This window comes from Opisthocomus hoazin, chromosome 11 (assembly GCF_030867145.1).
Source record: "Opisthocomus hoazin isolate bOpiHoa1 chromosome 11, bOpiHoa1.hap1, whole genome shotgun sequence".
NCBI classification, from domain to species: Eukaryota; Metazoa; Chordata; class Aves; order Opisthocomiformes; family Opisthocomidae; genus Opisthocomus; species Opisthocomus hoazin.
Window position 1 is genome coordinate 21,898,473 of NC_134424.1, and position 12,185 is coordinate 21,910,657.

The 12,185-nt window shown below is 46.6% G+C and overlaps 1 protein-coding gene across 6 annotated transcripts in view; it reads left to right on the forward strand.

Moving 5' to 3' along the window:
* Positions 1–12,185, forward strand: part of FGD3 (FYVE, RhoGEF and PH domain containing 3) — a 113,714-nt gene that overhangs the window by 57,060 nt on the left and 44,469 nt on the right. For all 6 annotated transcript variants that reach the window (XR_012765238.1, XM_075432645.1, XM_075432649.1 and 3 more), the window contains exons 2-4: positions 2,250–2,420; positions 8,617–8,785; positions 9,922–10,519. Coding sequence is in view for 5 of the 6 variants with exons in the window: in XM_075432645.1 (XP_075288760.1) it covers positions 2,250–2,420; positions 8,617–8,785; positions 9,922–10,519 (938 nt within the window). In the remaining variant the exon portion in view is untranslated. The remainder of the gene's footprint in view (positions 1–2,249; positions 2,421–8,616; positions 8,786–9,921; positions 10,520–12,185) is intronic.

The window sequence follows — 12,185 nt, forward strand, 5'->3', positions numbered from 1 at the left end:
CGCAGGGGCAGCTGGGCTCCACAGAGAATGCCCAGCCAAGGACACCCCAGGGGTGCGGTACCCAAGGGCGGGAGTAGCCGTGGCTCTCCTCCTTCAGCCACGGTGGGGACTGTGGTGTCACGTCCAGCATCTCGCCAGGGACGAGGCCGGTGCCGTGCCTCTGTGATCGAATGATGCAGCGCGGTTAGAGCACAGCTAGAGGGGTCTGCTGATCCCTTCTAGAGCTCTTGTCGGTACAGAGATTTGTCTGCTGAGAATTGCATAGTTAAAGTGATTTTTGGGAAAATGCAACATCGCTGCGTTGCCTTCCCACCACGGGCACTGACGAATACCTGCTGAAATGCTGAGCTCTGTCTTCTGGATGCTGCCCTGTTTATTTTCTTGAATTTGAGCTTTTCCCTTGTGTGCTATTTTAATTTCTTGCTGTGCTAAGCTGCTGTTCATAAGGAAGCAGTCGGAGTCCTTTCCCTGCAAAGCGGGCCCGTCGCGGCGCTGCCGTCGCTGTCCCGGGGAGCTCTCGGTGCCCTGAGCCGAGGCGGCTGCGTGAGCTCTGTCTGTGATGGTGTGTTGGCAATAATCTGTTAATCTGCTCGAAGAATCCACTCTGCTTTCACTGTGTTATATTTGAATAAAACCTAGCACTTACCAATTCCTGGTTTCAGCTGGAAGGATGTTTTAATAGCTAGTCTCAAATCTGCTGAAAAGCAGATTTTGTGGTAGAAATGCTAATGAAGCTTCAGCAGCAGCAACTGGCAGCCACACCGCGGAATTCAGGGGCTGTGTTTGGGTGGCAGAGATCAGTAAATAGAGTTGTGCCATCTGAATCTATTGTTGTCAGCAAAACTGACTTCAATATTTTATGCTTATTTTAAAAAAATCCCCCAACCTGTATTGCTGTGCGCGTTTCTGCATTTGGAGGCCAGCTCTCAGCTCATCTTCCCAAGCAGTCTGTACGGCTCAGATTTCAAAGTCTTTATTCAAAAGGTCACACCCTGATCTAATACCATTAGTATAAACCCAGGATAATTTAGTGGATGTGGATGGAGGTGCTTGTCATTTCAGTTTGTTGGTCTTACTGTAAATCTGGCCGAGACCAGCGATGCCGTGAAACGGCGGAGTTGAAGACTCAGTAGTCAGAGGGCTACGAGTGTCACCAGGCTGCGTTTGTGAAGCTGGTGCCGTGTTTGTGAACACATCACGTGAAGGCAAAGGTTGCTTTTTCACGTTTAGATGAATCCTTGCTCCACGATGCAGGTCACCTCTCGCTCCAGTGAAACGCTGGCAATTGCAGCCGGTCCACTCCAAAAGGGGAATATGGAAAGAATGTTGGTCATGTTTTCTTTTCCATTTTTGTTATGGATTAGCATTCAAATTACTGCATTTCAGACATTTTCTGCTTCTCAGTACTGCCGGAAGTGAGTATATTTATGTGTTCGTATGCGGCAATTTTAAACCACGGTCCTGTTTAAATATTTTTTTTTACCTTCACATGACACACTAGTAAAGCTGGCATGAGCTGGAGGCTTGCCGCAAGTCAAAAAAAAAACCAGATCAGAAAATGCGCTATCCACTACCTGAAAGTGGATGTAGGGGTTGATTCCTGCAGTGCCCACAGAAACGAATGAAGAATGTTAAATTAAAAGACAAACAGATGGATTAATCACTTCCTTCTCTGTTTTCCCACTGGATCATATCTTAATGGTATCTTCTATACTGGAGCCTATTGAGGCTATGTTAATATTTTATGTAAGATGGAATAATAAGTAGTGGTAAAATGCAGCTTGAATGGTGAAATCTCCTGAAGGAATGGCGCTTCTACCATCCCCCCCCAAGCAGGACACATTTACAATTCACCAGAACTGAGGTGTATTTTACCAAATAACGTGATGTTGTATTCTGGAGCACTTGTATTTCTGTTTGGAGAAATTATTTTGAAGTGGTTTTTGTCTTTTACATTGACTCTTCTATTTTGGGTGTCCACAGTAAAGACGTAATTAATTAATTAAAGGTGGGATTACTGAAATTCCATCTGTCTTTATCGGTTCAGCTAGTTTGACATGTCTGTTAAGGCTGGATATGTTGGTTGTAATAACCATTGGTTACTGATGTGCGAGTGGCTCCCCTCTCTTCTGCCCCCTCCCTTTCCTCAGGAACTTGGATGAGTGATGTGCCACTGGAAGTAGCACAAGTTTTCTTCTGGATTAATAGAAGGAAATAAGTACTGACTTTTTTTTCCCGTTCTCCCTCAGGTTGCCCTTGTTCTCCTTTTCAAATCAAATGTCACATTGACTCAAATCCAGCGTTGGAAGCATGTGGGGAACTGCAGCACGTCAGCCCGGCGCAATGTATCCATCAGACTGGAAGGAAGCCCAAAACCAAAACTCCGCTGGGCAAAATGCATCCTCTGCAGAAACCCCAAGGCAAGTGGCTTTGTCCTGCGAGCAGTTGCACAAGCTTCGATTGCACGTGAAGTCTAGTATTTTTAAATTAATTGCTTTCATTTTAGGTCGCACTAAAGTAGTTATTTTTATGTTCGAAAGTTCAAGTACAGCTGGCAGAGTTTGATTATCTTCATTTTTTTCCCGTGCTGGATAACTGCTTAGGGAAGCCTTCAAGAAGTTATTGACTGAGGAACAACAGATTACTTAACTTGTCAGTTCATGTTTCCTGTGCTGCTGTTGTACCTCATGCAGCTGTGAAGTGTAAGTTTAATTTAGCAATATTGTTTTCATTCTTTATTAGTTTTTTTTTTTAAAAAAGTACTTAGGTAAGAATAGCTTATTGTTTAAACCTGGTCTGGTTTCCATTTATTGTAAGAACTATGCGTAGCAACAGGAAATGCCTAAATGGAACGAATGTATTTTAAAAATGAGAAATAGAAGTTAAAGCAGTCACATGTGAGGGTGGCATATGGGTTGTGGTAATTCCACAGAGCCGCCTCGTAGTCAAGTGGCAATCCCCAAGGACGGTGGAAGAGAAGCCAGGAAGAAGCATGCTCCAGGCTGGTTTCCAGACAGGTCTTCTGGTCTCCCCAGCCTTTTCTTCCCTGAAACCTCTGAATGCTAAAAAAAGACTGCGGTAAATTTCTTGAAAGAGGATAAATTGTTTCTCCATCAGCGAAATGATGGATGGTCTCTCTTTGTAATGTCAATTCATCAAGTGCCTCCACTGCCACCACCCCCTGCTTTGTGGAATTGGTTGAAATATAGTATGTAATGGGTGCTTGCCTTAAGGCAGTTGCAGATGCAGAAAGCGTATAGTTTGAGAGGCATTTGGGACAGAGGAGGGTGAGCCCGAAGAAGGTACTAAGTTCATAAACCAAAACTTTTTGAAGAAGCACGTCCATGTGATAGACAGTCATTGTCATGTGAGAAAAAGAGAAGAGATATTTTGGTCACCGTTAAGGTGTGTTGTACAAGCTGAACCTCAGCACCACCACCCCCTCCCAATTCAAATGCTTACATGAAAGCAATTTTCTGATACGCATTCAGCCTTAAACAACTACAAAGAAAGCATTGTATTTTCTGATTCTGGGAGCAGACCTTAAATGTTAAATTAGTATACTAGTTCACACGGCAAACATCTCATGGGTCTGTGTATTTATGGAGCTTTCACCTTGAGGTCTTGGTTGTCCAGGTTTAATTAGTGAGTGCTCCATGGATGTTGTTAATACTGACAATAAAAAGGAATAGCAGAAGTGTCTGTTCAGTAAGAAATGAAATGAATTCAGCTGGTGTAGATCCTTTGCTGTTGTGCTGACTGCACTGATTTCCAATTACTGAGGACATAACCTGTTTTTTATAGGTAAGTATTTCAGAAAAGTTGGAGGCAGCCTACTTAGCTTAATTCAAATCATGCTTAAAAGTTACCCAAGTAGATTAGTACAATCGATTTCCATCGCTGAGACAGGTACTGCTGCTGCTTTGTGCCGCTCACACGCATCCCAGCTCTCTCTCCCATGACAGTCAGAAGCTCAGAACCGAAGAAGTCAGTGTATCTAACTGGCTGGTTAGTGCTCTGAAAAGGATGGAATTCTGTTAGTGAGGTGAGGTAGACGCCCACAGGTAAAACGCTTTCTTGACTAGTTACTCTTGCTAATGCTTTTTTTGACAGAGCTCAGTTTGTTGGACTGCTTGATGTCACTGTAAAAGTAGTCCAAGAAGAAACAGGAGTCCCAATGAACATTCCCCTGAGAGACAGTTGTGTAGTACCCGGTGCTCGAAAATCAGACCACCTAACGTTGCCTCGGGCTGAGCCACGTTAGCCAGAGCTGCAGAGCAGCGTGACAGGTCTTGGGCACGGATGTGTCAGTCATCTTCCCGAGAGACACTTCTTTGTCATAAATTTTAAATAATGATTTTATTATCTCACTTCCTTATAGTAAAAATACTTTTTAAAAGTACCTGCAGTTAGCTTGCATGTGATAGTAGAGAACAATATGTACGATACTTTGCGAGGAAGGGAAGGTGCTGCAGTTTTTTTCCTCTTTTATTGGCTTTGTAAATTTGAAATGGCTTTTTTCGCCTGAATGGTTCGTTGATCTCCTGTTACTGGGTGGGTTGTATACCCAGTAAAAAAAGGAAAACGCTTCATGCCTATCCAGGAAAACGAAATAGTAAAAAAAAAAAACAAACAAAAGAAAACCCAAAACTGTTTTTATTAAATTGAATGTAATAACGTTGACTTTTTTCCTGTAAATCATCCTTGCTTCCTCTTGATGGCTGTGTCCAAGACTAGAAGCTGTGACAGTGTGATGCCTTTCCTTGCAGCAGGCTAAGTGTTTCCTCAGTTTTTTGTTGGTATTTTTATGCGAGAACCTTTCTTCCCAGGGCTTTCTCCCTTGAGCTGCACGGATGCCTCACGAAGGCCTGTTTGTCGTTGATTTGCTGGGTGGGATGTGCTGGCATCGCCACCCGAGGCTCTGGGAGCAGCCCTCTACCCCCACCCAAGGCTGTGCTGGTGGGTCAGTTACTCCTTTTTTTGCATGTATTCACTTCCCAGGGGATAACCCTTCGTAAACTGCTTTATTGTGTGTAGTTTTTGAGGTCTGTTCTTGCCAAGGGACCTTAACTGCAGTAAGTAAATCCACAGGTGCAACTCACACCGTTTGAATTTCTCTTTATTATGTCCTCCCAGCAAGTCAGGACCCACTGCCGCTGGGATGACGGATGGGAATGCTGCCATCAAGTCGCTAAGAAATGTGTGTGACTGCTTGCCTTGCGGTGGGGGAGGCACTCGTGGGAGAGCACGCGAGGGCCGAGATGTTCCTCTTGGCAGTGAGGGAGGGTCCTTGTTCCCCGCTGTTCTGCAGACCCAGGGCCAAGCCTGGACTGTACCTTCTCCCACATATTTAACTTTGCTTTTCTCTTTTCTAATTCTGTCCCCCTGCTGCCGCTGATTTTGCTTGTTCCTTCTCCCACAAAGATTTTGTGTCCTGGTTTCTGCCTCCTCCAGAGAGCCATGGGCTGCTGTGTGAAGGCTTCAGGAGGAGGAGGACCGGGGCAATGCCATTCCAGCACGTGGCTCCAGCCCTCAGGTGCCACCAGAGACGTGCTCCCTGGTGTGCTAAAATCTCTTCCATGCGCTGGCTTGCTGGCTTTTCTCCACCGGTTTCTCGTCTACGCACAGGACAGGCGCTGGAAGCCACGGCCAAGGTCGTGCTGCTTTGTGGCTGGGACTTGGGGCGAGAACGTGCCAGCATGGGTTCCTGCGTGGGCCGGGACTCGTGGAAGGTGGCTTCGGAGCGTGGGCAGGGTTCTCCTTGGGCTCCCACATGGAGTCCTGCCTCCCTACCTAAAAGCAGCCCCTGCTTTGTCCCGGGGCTGGCCGTTCGTTTAGCGCTGACGGAGGTGGCACGCGTAGAGATGAGCTCATCTAGCGTGGTTTGCTTTCGATGCGCAGAGCTGTCGTTTGCTCTTTTGTAGAAGTCTGAAATGGTTTTGGGTCTAGAAGTCTGCGTTGTGATACGTAACGGTGCGTCCTGGTGAGTTCTGAATGTCGGCTTTTTGTGTCACGAGTAGAGCTTCACGATGAGGTCAGCGGCTTTGCCTCCAAGCTGGTGTCTCCTTTTGTCAAAATTATATTGGTAAATAAAATTTCAGAACTAACAGAAGTGTTTTCCTCCTTCCATTTTTTTGGCCAGTGCAGAGTGTGTTGTCTCAGGTGATTCAGGTGGAGCCTGGGGACGGGAAGGCAGTGAAATGCTGATGTGGGCAGCGGTGGCACCCGTTGCTGGTGGTGCCAAGGCTCGGGCAGCGAACTGCGCAGTGTGACACTGTGACGGGCCTGGCAGGGGCTGCGGGGTGGGCTCTGGCCCGTCTGCCTGCTGCGTTCGGTGAAGAGCCCGGAGCTGGCCTTTTCTGGCCGGAGGAGCCAGATGGCTGCGTGGATCCATTTTTTAGGTTGGTTTTTTTTTAAGAGTAGGAGTGTGGCTGGGCACTCACTGAGCACACCGTGTGCGAGTGAAAACCTGGGGAACAAAATGGAGGGCTTCGTCATCCCATTTGTAAGCAAGGTGATTTTCTTTTCCTGCTACCTGTTATTCCTGTGTAAGATAGGTTTTGTAGTGGCATTTTCAAAATTGAAGCATAGCACCTTTATTTGAAGACAGGAATTCCAGATCTGTTTGGAGACTGGACAAATCAGTCCTTGTATAGGAAGAGTCCCATTAAAGCTCAAATCCTTAGAAGATATGATTTTATTCTTTGGTGCTTGCCCTGATTTCAGCTGGGATAGAGTTAATTTTCCTCTCAGCAGCTCCTGTTTTGGATTTAGTACGAGAAGAATGTTGCTAACACTGGTGTTTTCCACTGTTGCTATGAATCAAGGACTTTTTCTGGTTTCTTCAGTTAATGAGCAGGTGTGCGGGAGCTGGGAGGGAGCATGGCCCAGCTGGCCAGTGGATGTATTCCATACTGGGAGAAAGCTATCGGCTTTTTTTGTTATGTTTTTTTCCCAGGAGATTGAATCCTCTCTTGGCCAGGAGTTCAAACATTTTTTTTGGGCTGCGAATCGGTCATCGGGTGGTGAGAAAAATAGTATTGTATATAGTTTCATTTTCATATTCGTTATTATCATGACTGTTAGTAGTATTAGTAGTACTGGTATTTCCTTTGTTGCCATATTAAACTGTCTTTATCTCAGCCCATGAGTTTTCCCTTCTGTCCGTTTCTCCTCCCCATCCCGCGGAGGGGAAGCGGGGCTGAGCGAGCGGCTGTCTGGTGCGGAGTTACTGGCTGCCGGCTTGAACCGCGGCAGTGCTGAAAGAAACTTCGTTATGCAGGCAGCTGAAAATCGGCCCTGTACTCGGAGCTCGGAAGCTCTCTAAGGGTCCGTCCTCGCTGGGCTCGGAGGACGGCCGCCCACAGCGGCTCCCCGTCGGCTGGCGCAGGGCGGGCGTCCGGGCTGGTGTGGGGCGCAGAGCCGATGCCGAGCCTGCTGCAGGACGGGGACGGGAGCTGGCTGTTTGCGTGCGTGTGCCTCCGTTCAGCCTCCTAAAGAAAGTAACCCTGAAATTACATTCTGTTGCTAATTAGAGCTCCATTACAACGTTAATCACGTGATGCTGATGTGCCAGATGGACCGCTTAAAAATTGGAAGCGCTGGAAGTAAATTGTTCTTGAAAATGTTGTTTATTAAAACACATTTCCTCATTTGATACGTTAGCTGTTTGGAAAGTCTGGACAGGAGGGGATGCTCGCGGTGCCACTTCGAGTAGCGTGCGCTTCGGGAGCAGTCGCGCAGTCGGTTTTCCTACCTTCTAGTGTCAGGTCTGCCTGTGTGAGCTTGCTTTCACTGTATGAAACTACAACAGCACGTGAACCTGTTGCCATGGGTTACTGCTTGCGTATTTCCAAAACCATTTACTCTGCAATCACAATATAAGGTCTGAGTATTTTTTTTTTAAATTACATTGCATTTAAATTATATTCTGTTTTTTTTAAATACTATATTAGACTTTGTACCTTCACCTCCTAGTGAATGCTTAAGCAGAACATAGATGTTCTTACAACTATTTATATAGTATAGAACTCAATGTAGAACCAAAAGAGGAAGGAAATTTGTGAAGACTACACCACAGAACTGGTGGGGGAGGGAGAACGAAAGGAAGAAAAGCTATTATGTTCTGCCTGTGGCGTTTTTGACCAAGCAGACAGCAGGCACTGAAATCCATGGTGGTTTGTTATGGGTTGGGTTTTTTTTCTTTTCCCTTTTTGCACAGTAGAAGAGGCTCAACCGAGTGCCTGAGTTTTGAAAAATCATGTGAGGGGAAACTCGTTAGTGTGATTGAGCTGGTGAGCACATTTGCAAAAACGAAGTGTGAGCTGTGCATCCTGTTTGGTAACGAGGAAGCGGTAAAGTTTTGCGAGCCGCTGGGTTCGTTAACACGTCTGGTACGGCTGTAGAAGTACAAAATAGAAGCCCGTCATTTTTCTTTAGCATACAGCTGATTGCTTTGGTGTAAGAAATACTTTGGGACTGTACCTGTGCAGTTTGTAAAGGATGGTGAAAGAATGGATGCCCCTCGTTCTGCGTTGAGCGTTTGGATTTTGTTCCTAGTTTAGGATAAAGAAGATGGAGATTTATCCTCCCGTTTTTTCCCCTCTCTTTTATTAGTACCTCCTAAGCCTGTCCATCTCAAACCTGGGCAGGAAAGAATTCCTCCTGCACCTTCTCGGCCTTTGCCAGCGGATCCCAAGTCGTCGAGGAGCTTGGCACCTGGGGAGGAAGAAATACCAATATCAGCGGGAGTCAACACACTCATTGAGAAATTTGAAAGTATTAGGTAAATATGGCTTGGCAAGATCTGCTCTAATCTCGCTTTTCTGAGTTTTTAACTTAGGATATAACAGAAGAAAACAATTGTAAATTATTACGTAGAAACTCCTCTTGGGATTTTTTCTGCTAGAAGTGCAAAACATAACTGACTATGCAATGATTTTCTGTTAAATAAAAGCATGTATTTCAGCAACTTTTAGTTCGTAACATACAGTTGTGCTTAAGGAGCTGAAGACCTGCTGAATTTGGTAAGTGTTCTACCAGAAGCAAGTAGCCTGGAGTCTGCTTGCAGCAAGTTGACTTGATGTTGGGACTGGTTTTTGCTTTATAAGAACTTGATTATTGTGATAGAAAAGAATCGAGTTTTCTGTCTCGGATTCAGTAAATGTCAAGTGTACCATTAGCTTGCTCCCTGGAGGCAGGGGAGAGTTAAATCGCTGTGTACTGGGAAACAATGTCATGGAGAGCAGCGTTCCCTCTGAAACTTTATGTATAAGAGATATTAAATAGGATAATATATATGTATCCTGCTGTAAACCCAACTCATTTTAAAAACACGTGAAAACTCTCTCTGAAGCCCCAGTCTGCCTGATGGAGCTAAGTGATTGTTTTTGTAGAGAGGGAGATGGAGACAGAGACACCGTACTGGGCCCAGCAGTGTACAGTCACCTGGGTGAATCTGGTAAGGTGTCCTTCACAAAAAAACCAGTGGTGCCTCCTCGTGCTTCACAAACGTCCTCTCTCTGGCAGACAGTACCTGCCCAAAGGCTTTGTTCTGTTGAAGAACGCGAGTTCCTGTTTAAACGGACTCACAACCAAACGCTTCTTAGGAAAGATGATTCCTCCCTCCCCAGACCTTCAAACCAGGCTGTTCTTCAGGGCAGCGTGGGGAGTACTAAAGGCCCGTGGTTCTAGTGGTGCCATTTCGGTGGAACTTATGGCTGGGGGTGGTGTGGTTTTATCTGAAACTGCTGGGTGAACGTTGTTAGAGCAACGTGCACACGCTTGCCTCCTAGGGTTGTAAGGGGGGTGCGAGAAACACAGCTCGAATCAAATGATAATCAGGCCCTCTCTCTTGCGGGGCACTTCTGAAACCTCCGAGTGTTCATATGAATGACTGCAGTGCGTTCTCTTCACCCGCAGGCAACCTGTACATATTCTTCAAAGAAACCAGCTCAATTTAGCTCTTAAGATGGAACCTGGCCTGGACTCAGCCAAACAACCGAGCTCGTGTGACTGTGACACGGTGGCTTCCAGCGGCTCTTCCCCGAATGAAAAAAGTGAGCCGGATGAAAATGAGCCAGACACACCGTGCAGCGCGGATCTGTCGAGCACAGACATAATGAAAATTAAAGAGCTGAGCATAGGCGATAACAAAAGCCATGAAGACTGTACTGCTGTGACTGTGAGCAAAGAGCCCTCTGGAGAGCTCGGCAATAAAGACTCCACCGCGGAACTGAACGGGAACGGTAAAATTCCCAACAGAGACAGTGGCATCGACAGTCCCTCTTGTAGCGTGGCAGGGGAAGCTTTCCCCAGCGAAGACGGTGCGGAGCAAAAGAAGCCCAGCGTGGCTGGGAACCCAGGAGAGATGGAACCTGACAAAAAGGGCACCAAACCTTCCTCTGCGGAGCCCAAGAGAGACTCCACGCAGGACGAGGACAGTGACATCGACGAAGGCAGCAGCGAGGAACAAGAGCCAGCCGAAGTGCCAAAGTTAGACTATTTGGATGTAAACAAGGTACGGTGGTTTGCTTGTTGCTATGAAGTGCACGGAAACCAGTTCCCGACTCGGGCTAGAGATCCCTTTCATCACTTTCATACGTTGAGGGGGGTTTTGTTTGGTTGGGCTTACGTCAAAGGACCGTGACAGTCATTAAAATTTCCTGCCTAAAGCAGGTCGCAGCGTGTTCCTGGCCTAGATCATGCTTTTTAGAAAGATTGCCAGTCTTGATTTAAAGAGTTTCATGTAAGAGGTAAGTTGTTAAAATCAAAGTGCTTTTATAGGTAGAGGCTTGTGCCTTGTGTTTCTTGTCTGGATTTGTGCAGGTTCAGCTTCTAGCTGTTAGATCATGTTCTTCTCAGCGAGGCTCCGTGGTGCGCAGGGGGCTGACTGGGTAGTGCAGCTCGCAGCGTCAGGGCCCTGCAGCCTAGAAAGACAGACTTGATGGAGATCCCCTCTACCAGTAAGTACGGGGTTTTTTTCCGCACAAAGCCTGTGCTTCTATTGGTGTGACAGCTTCTGAGTGCAAAGAAGTTGCTTTGAGGGCAGTTATATCAGATTACTATGCAGGAAACTGTAGCTGGAAGAGATTTTGCTTGAATGCAGAGCAATGCGGTCCAGGCTGTTGTGTATTTGCTGCAGCTGTAGAAGGTTAATGACAGATTCCTTTGATGATCTGTTTATCAAGACAGTTATTTTTAGAAAAAGTGATGGTAGAATGAGTTAGATTTTTCCAGAAAAAGAAAACAGAAGATGCTTTCAGCAAAATGTCTGCAAAATATTCCACTTTTTGTTTGGTGGGGGTTTGTGTTTGTGTTTGTGTTTGGGGGTGTTTGGGGCTTTTTTCTTTTTTCCCCTTCATCCATCATGACAATAAAGTTAATATACTGGATTTGGGGGTTTTTAAAGAATATGATGAGCACTAGCGACTAATGAGCTGCAGCTAGTGAACCGTAGCGTTCACACCTCAGTTTGTGCAAAGCGGGTGGTTCTGATGAAGCCACCAAAGCTGTCCTGATTTCTGCATGCCAAGAGCTTGTCCTTTGGGAAACGTGGCGGTTAAAACTCACTCAGAAGCTTCTGGGTCCGATCGGCCGGTGACTGTTGGAGAGCGATGAAGACTGCTTGCAGGGGTGTGGTGTGCAAGAAGTTCTGCCTCTCTGGGCGGACAAGTACGGTTTCAGAGTACAGCTGATGCTCTGTGGTGTCCCCTTTCCTTCCAAGAATAGAAGACAGCCTAATGAGGCAAACATACCTCTAGGAAGGTGTGAAAAAGCCCCAGACTTTCTCTCATGAGCGCATTGCCTTATGCTGCTGTTATTCTGCTGCTGTATCTCAAGCTCAGCCTGGTGTGACTGGACTCGCCTTCCATTCATGCCATTCAGACGCTGCCTTTGTAGCCGGGGACTTCCCAGGACTTCACTGCCGTGCTGCTCCTTCTGCAAATTCGATGCGTGTCAAACCGGCCAGGTGCTAGCACAGGGCTGGTTGGAGGGAAGTGGAAAGGACCCAGCAGACCAGGCAGTGGTGAGGGCTGCGTGGGCCAGGTCTGTATGGCCAGACTCAACTGCGTTGTGTGCGTGGGGAGGATGGCCAGACCCCACTGCGTTCCATGCGTGGGGAGGATGGCCAAACCCAACTGCGTTCCGTGCGTGGGGAGGATGTGATCTCATTCACCTCTCCG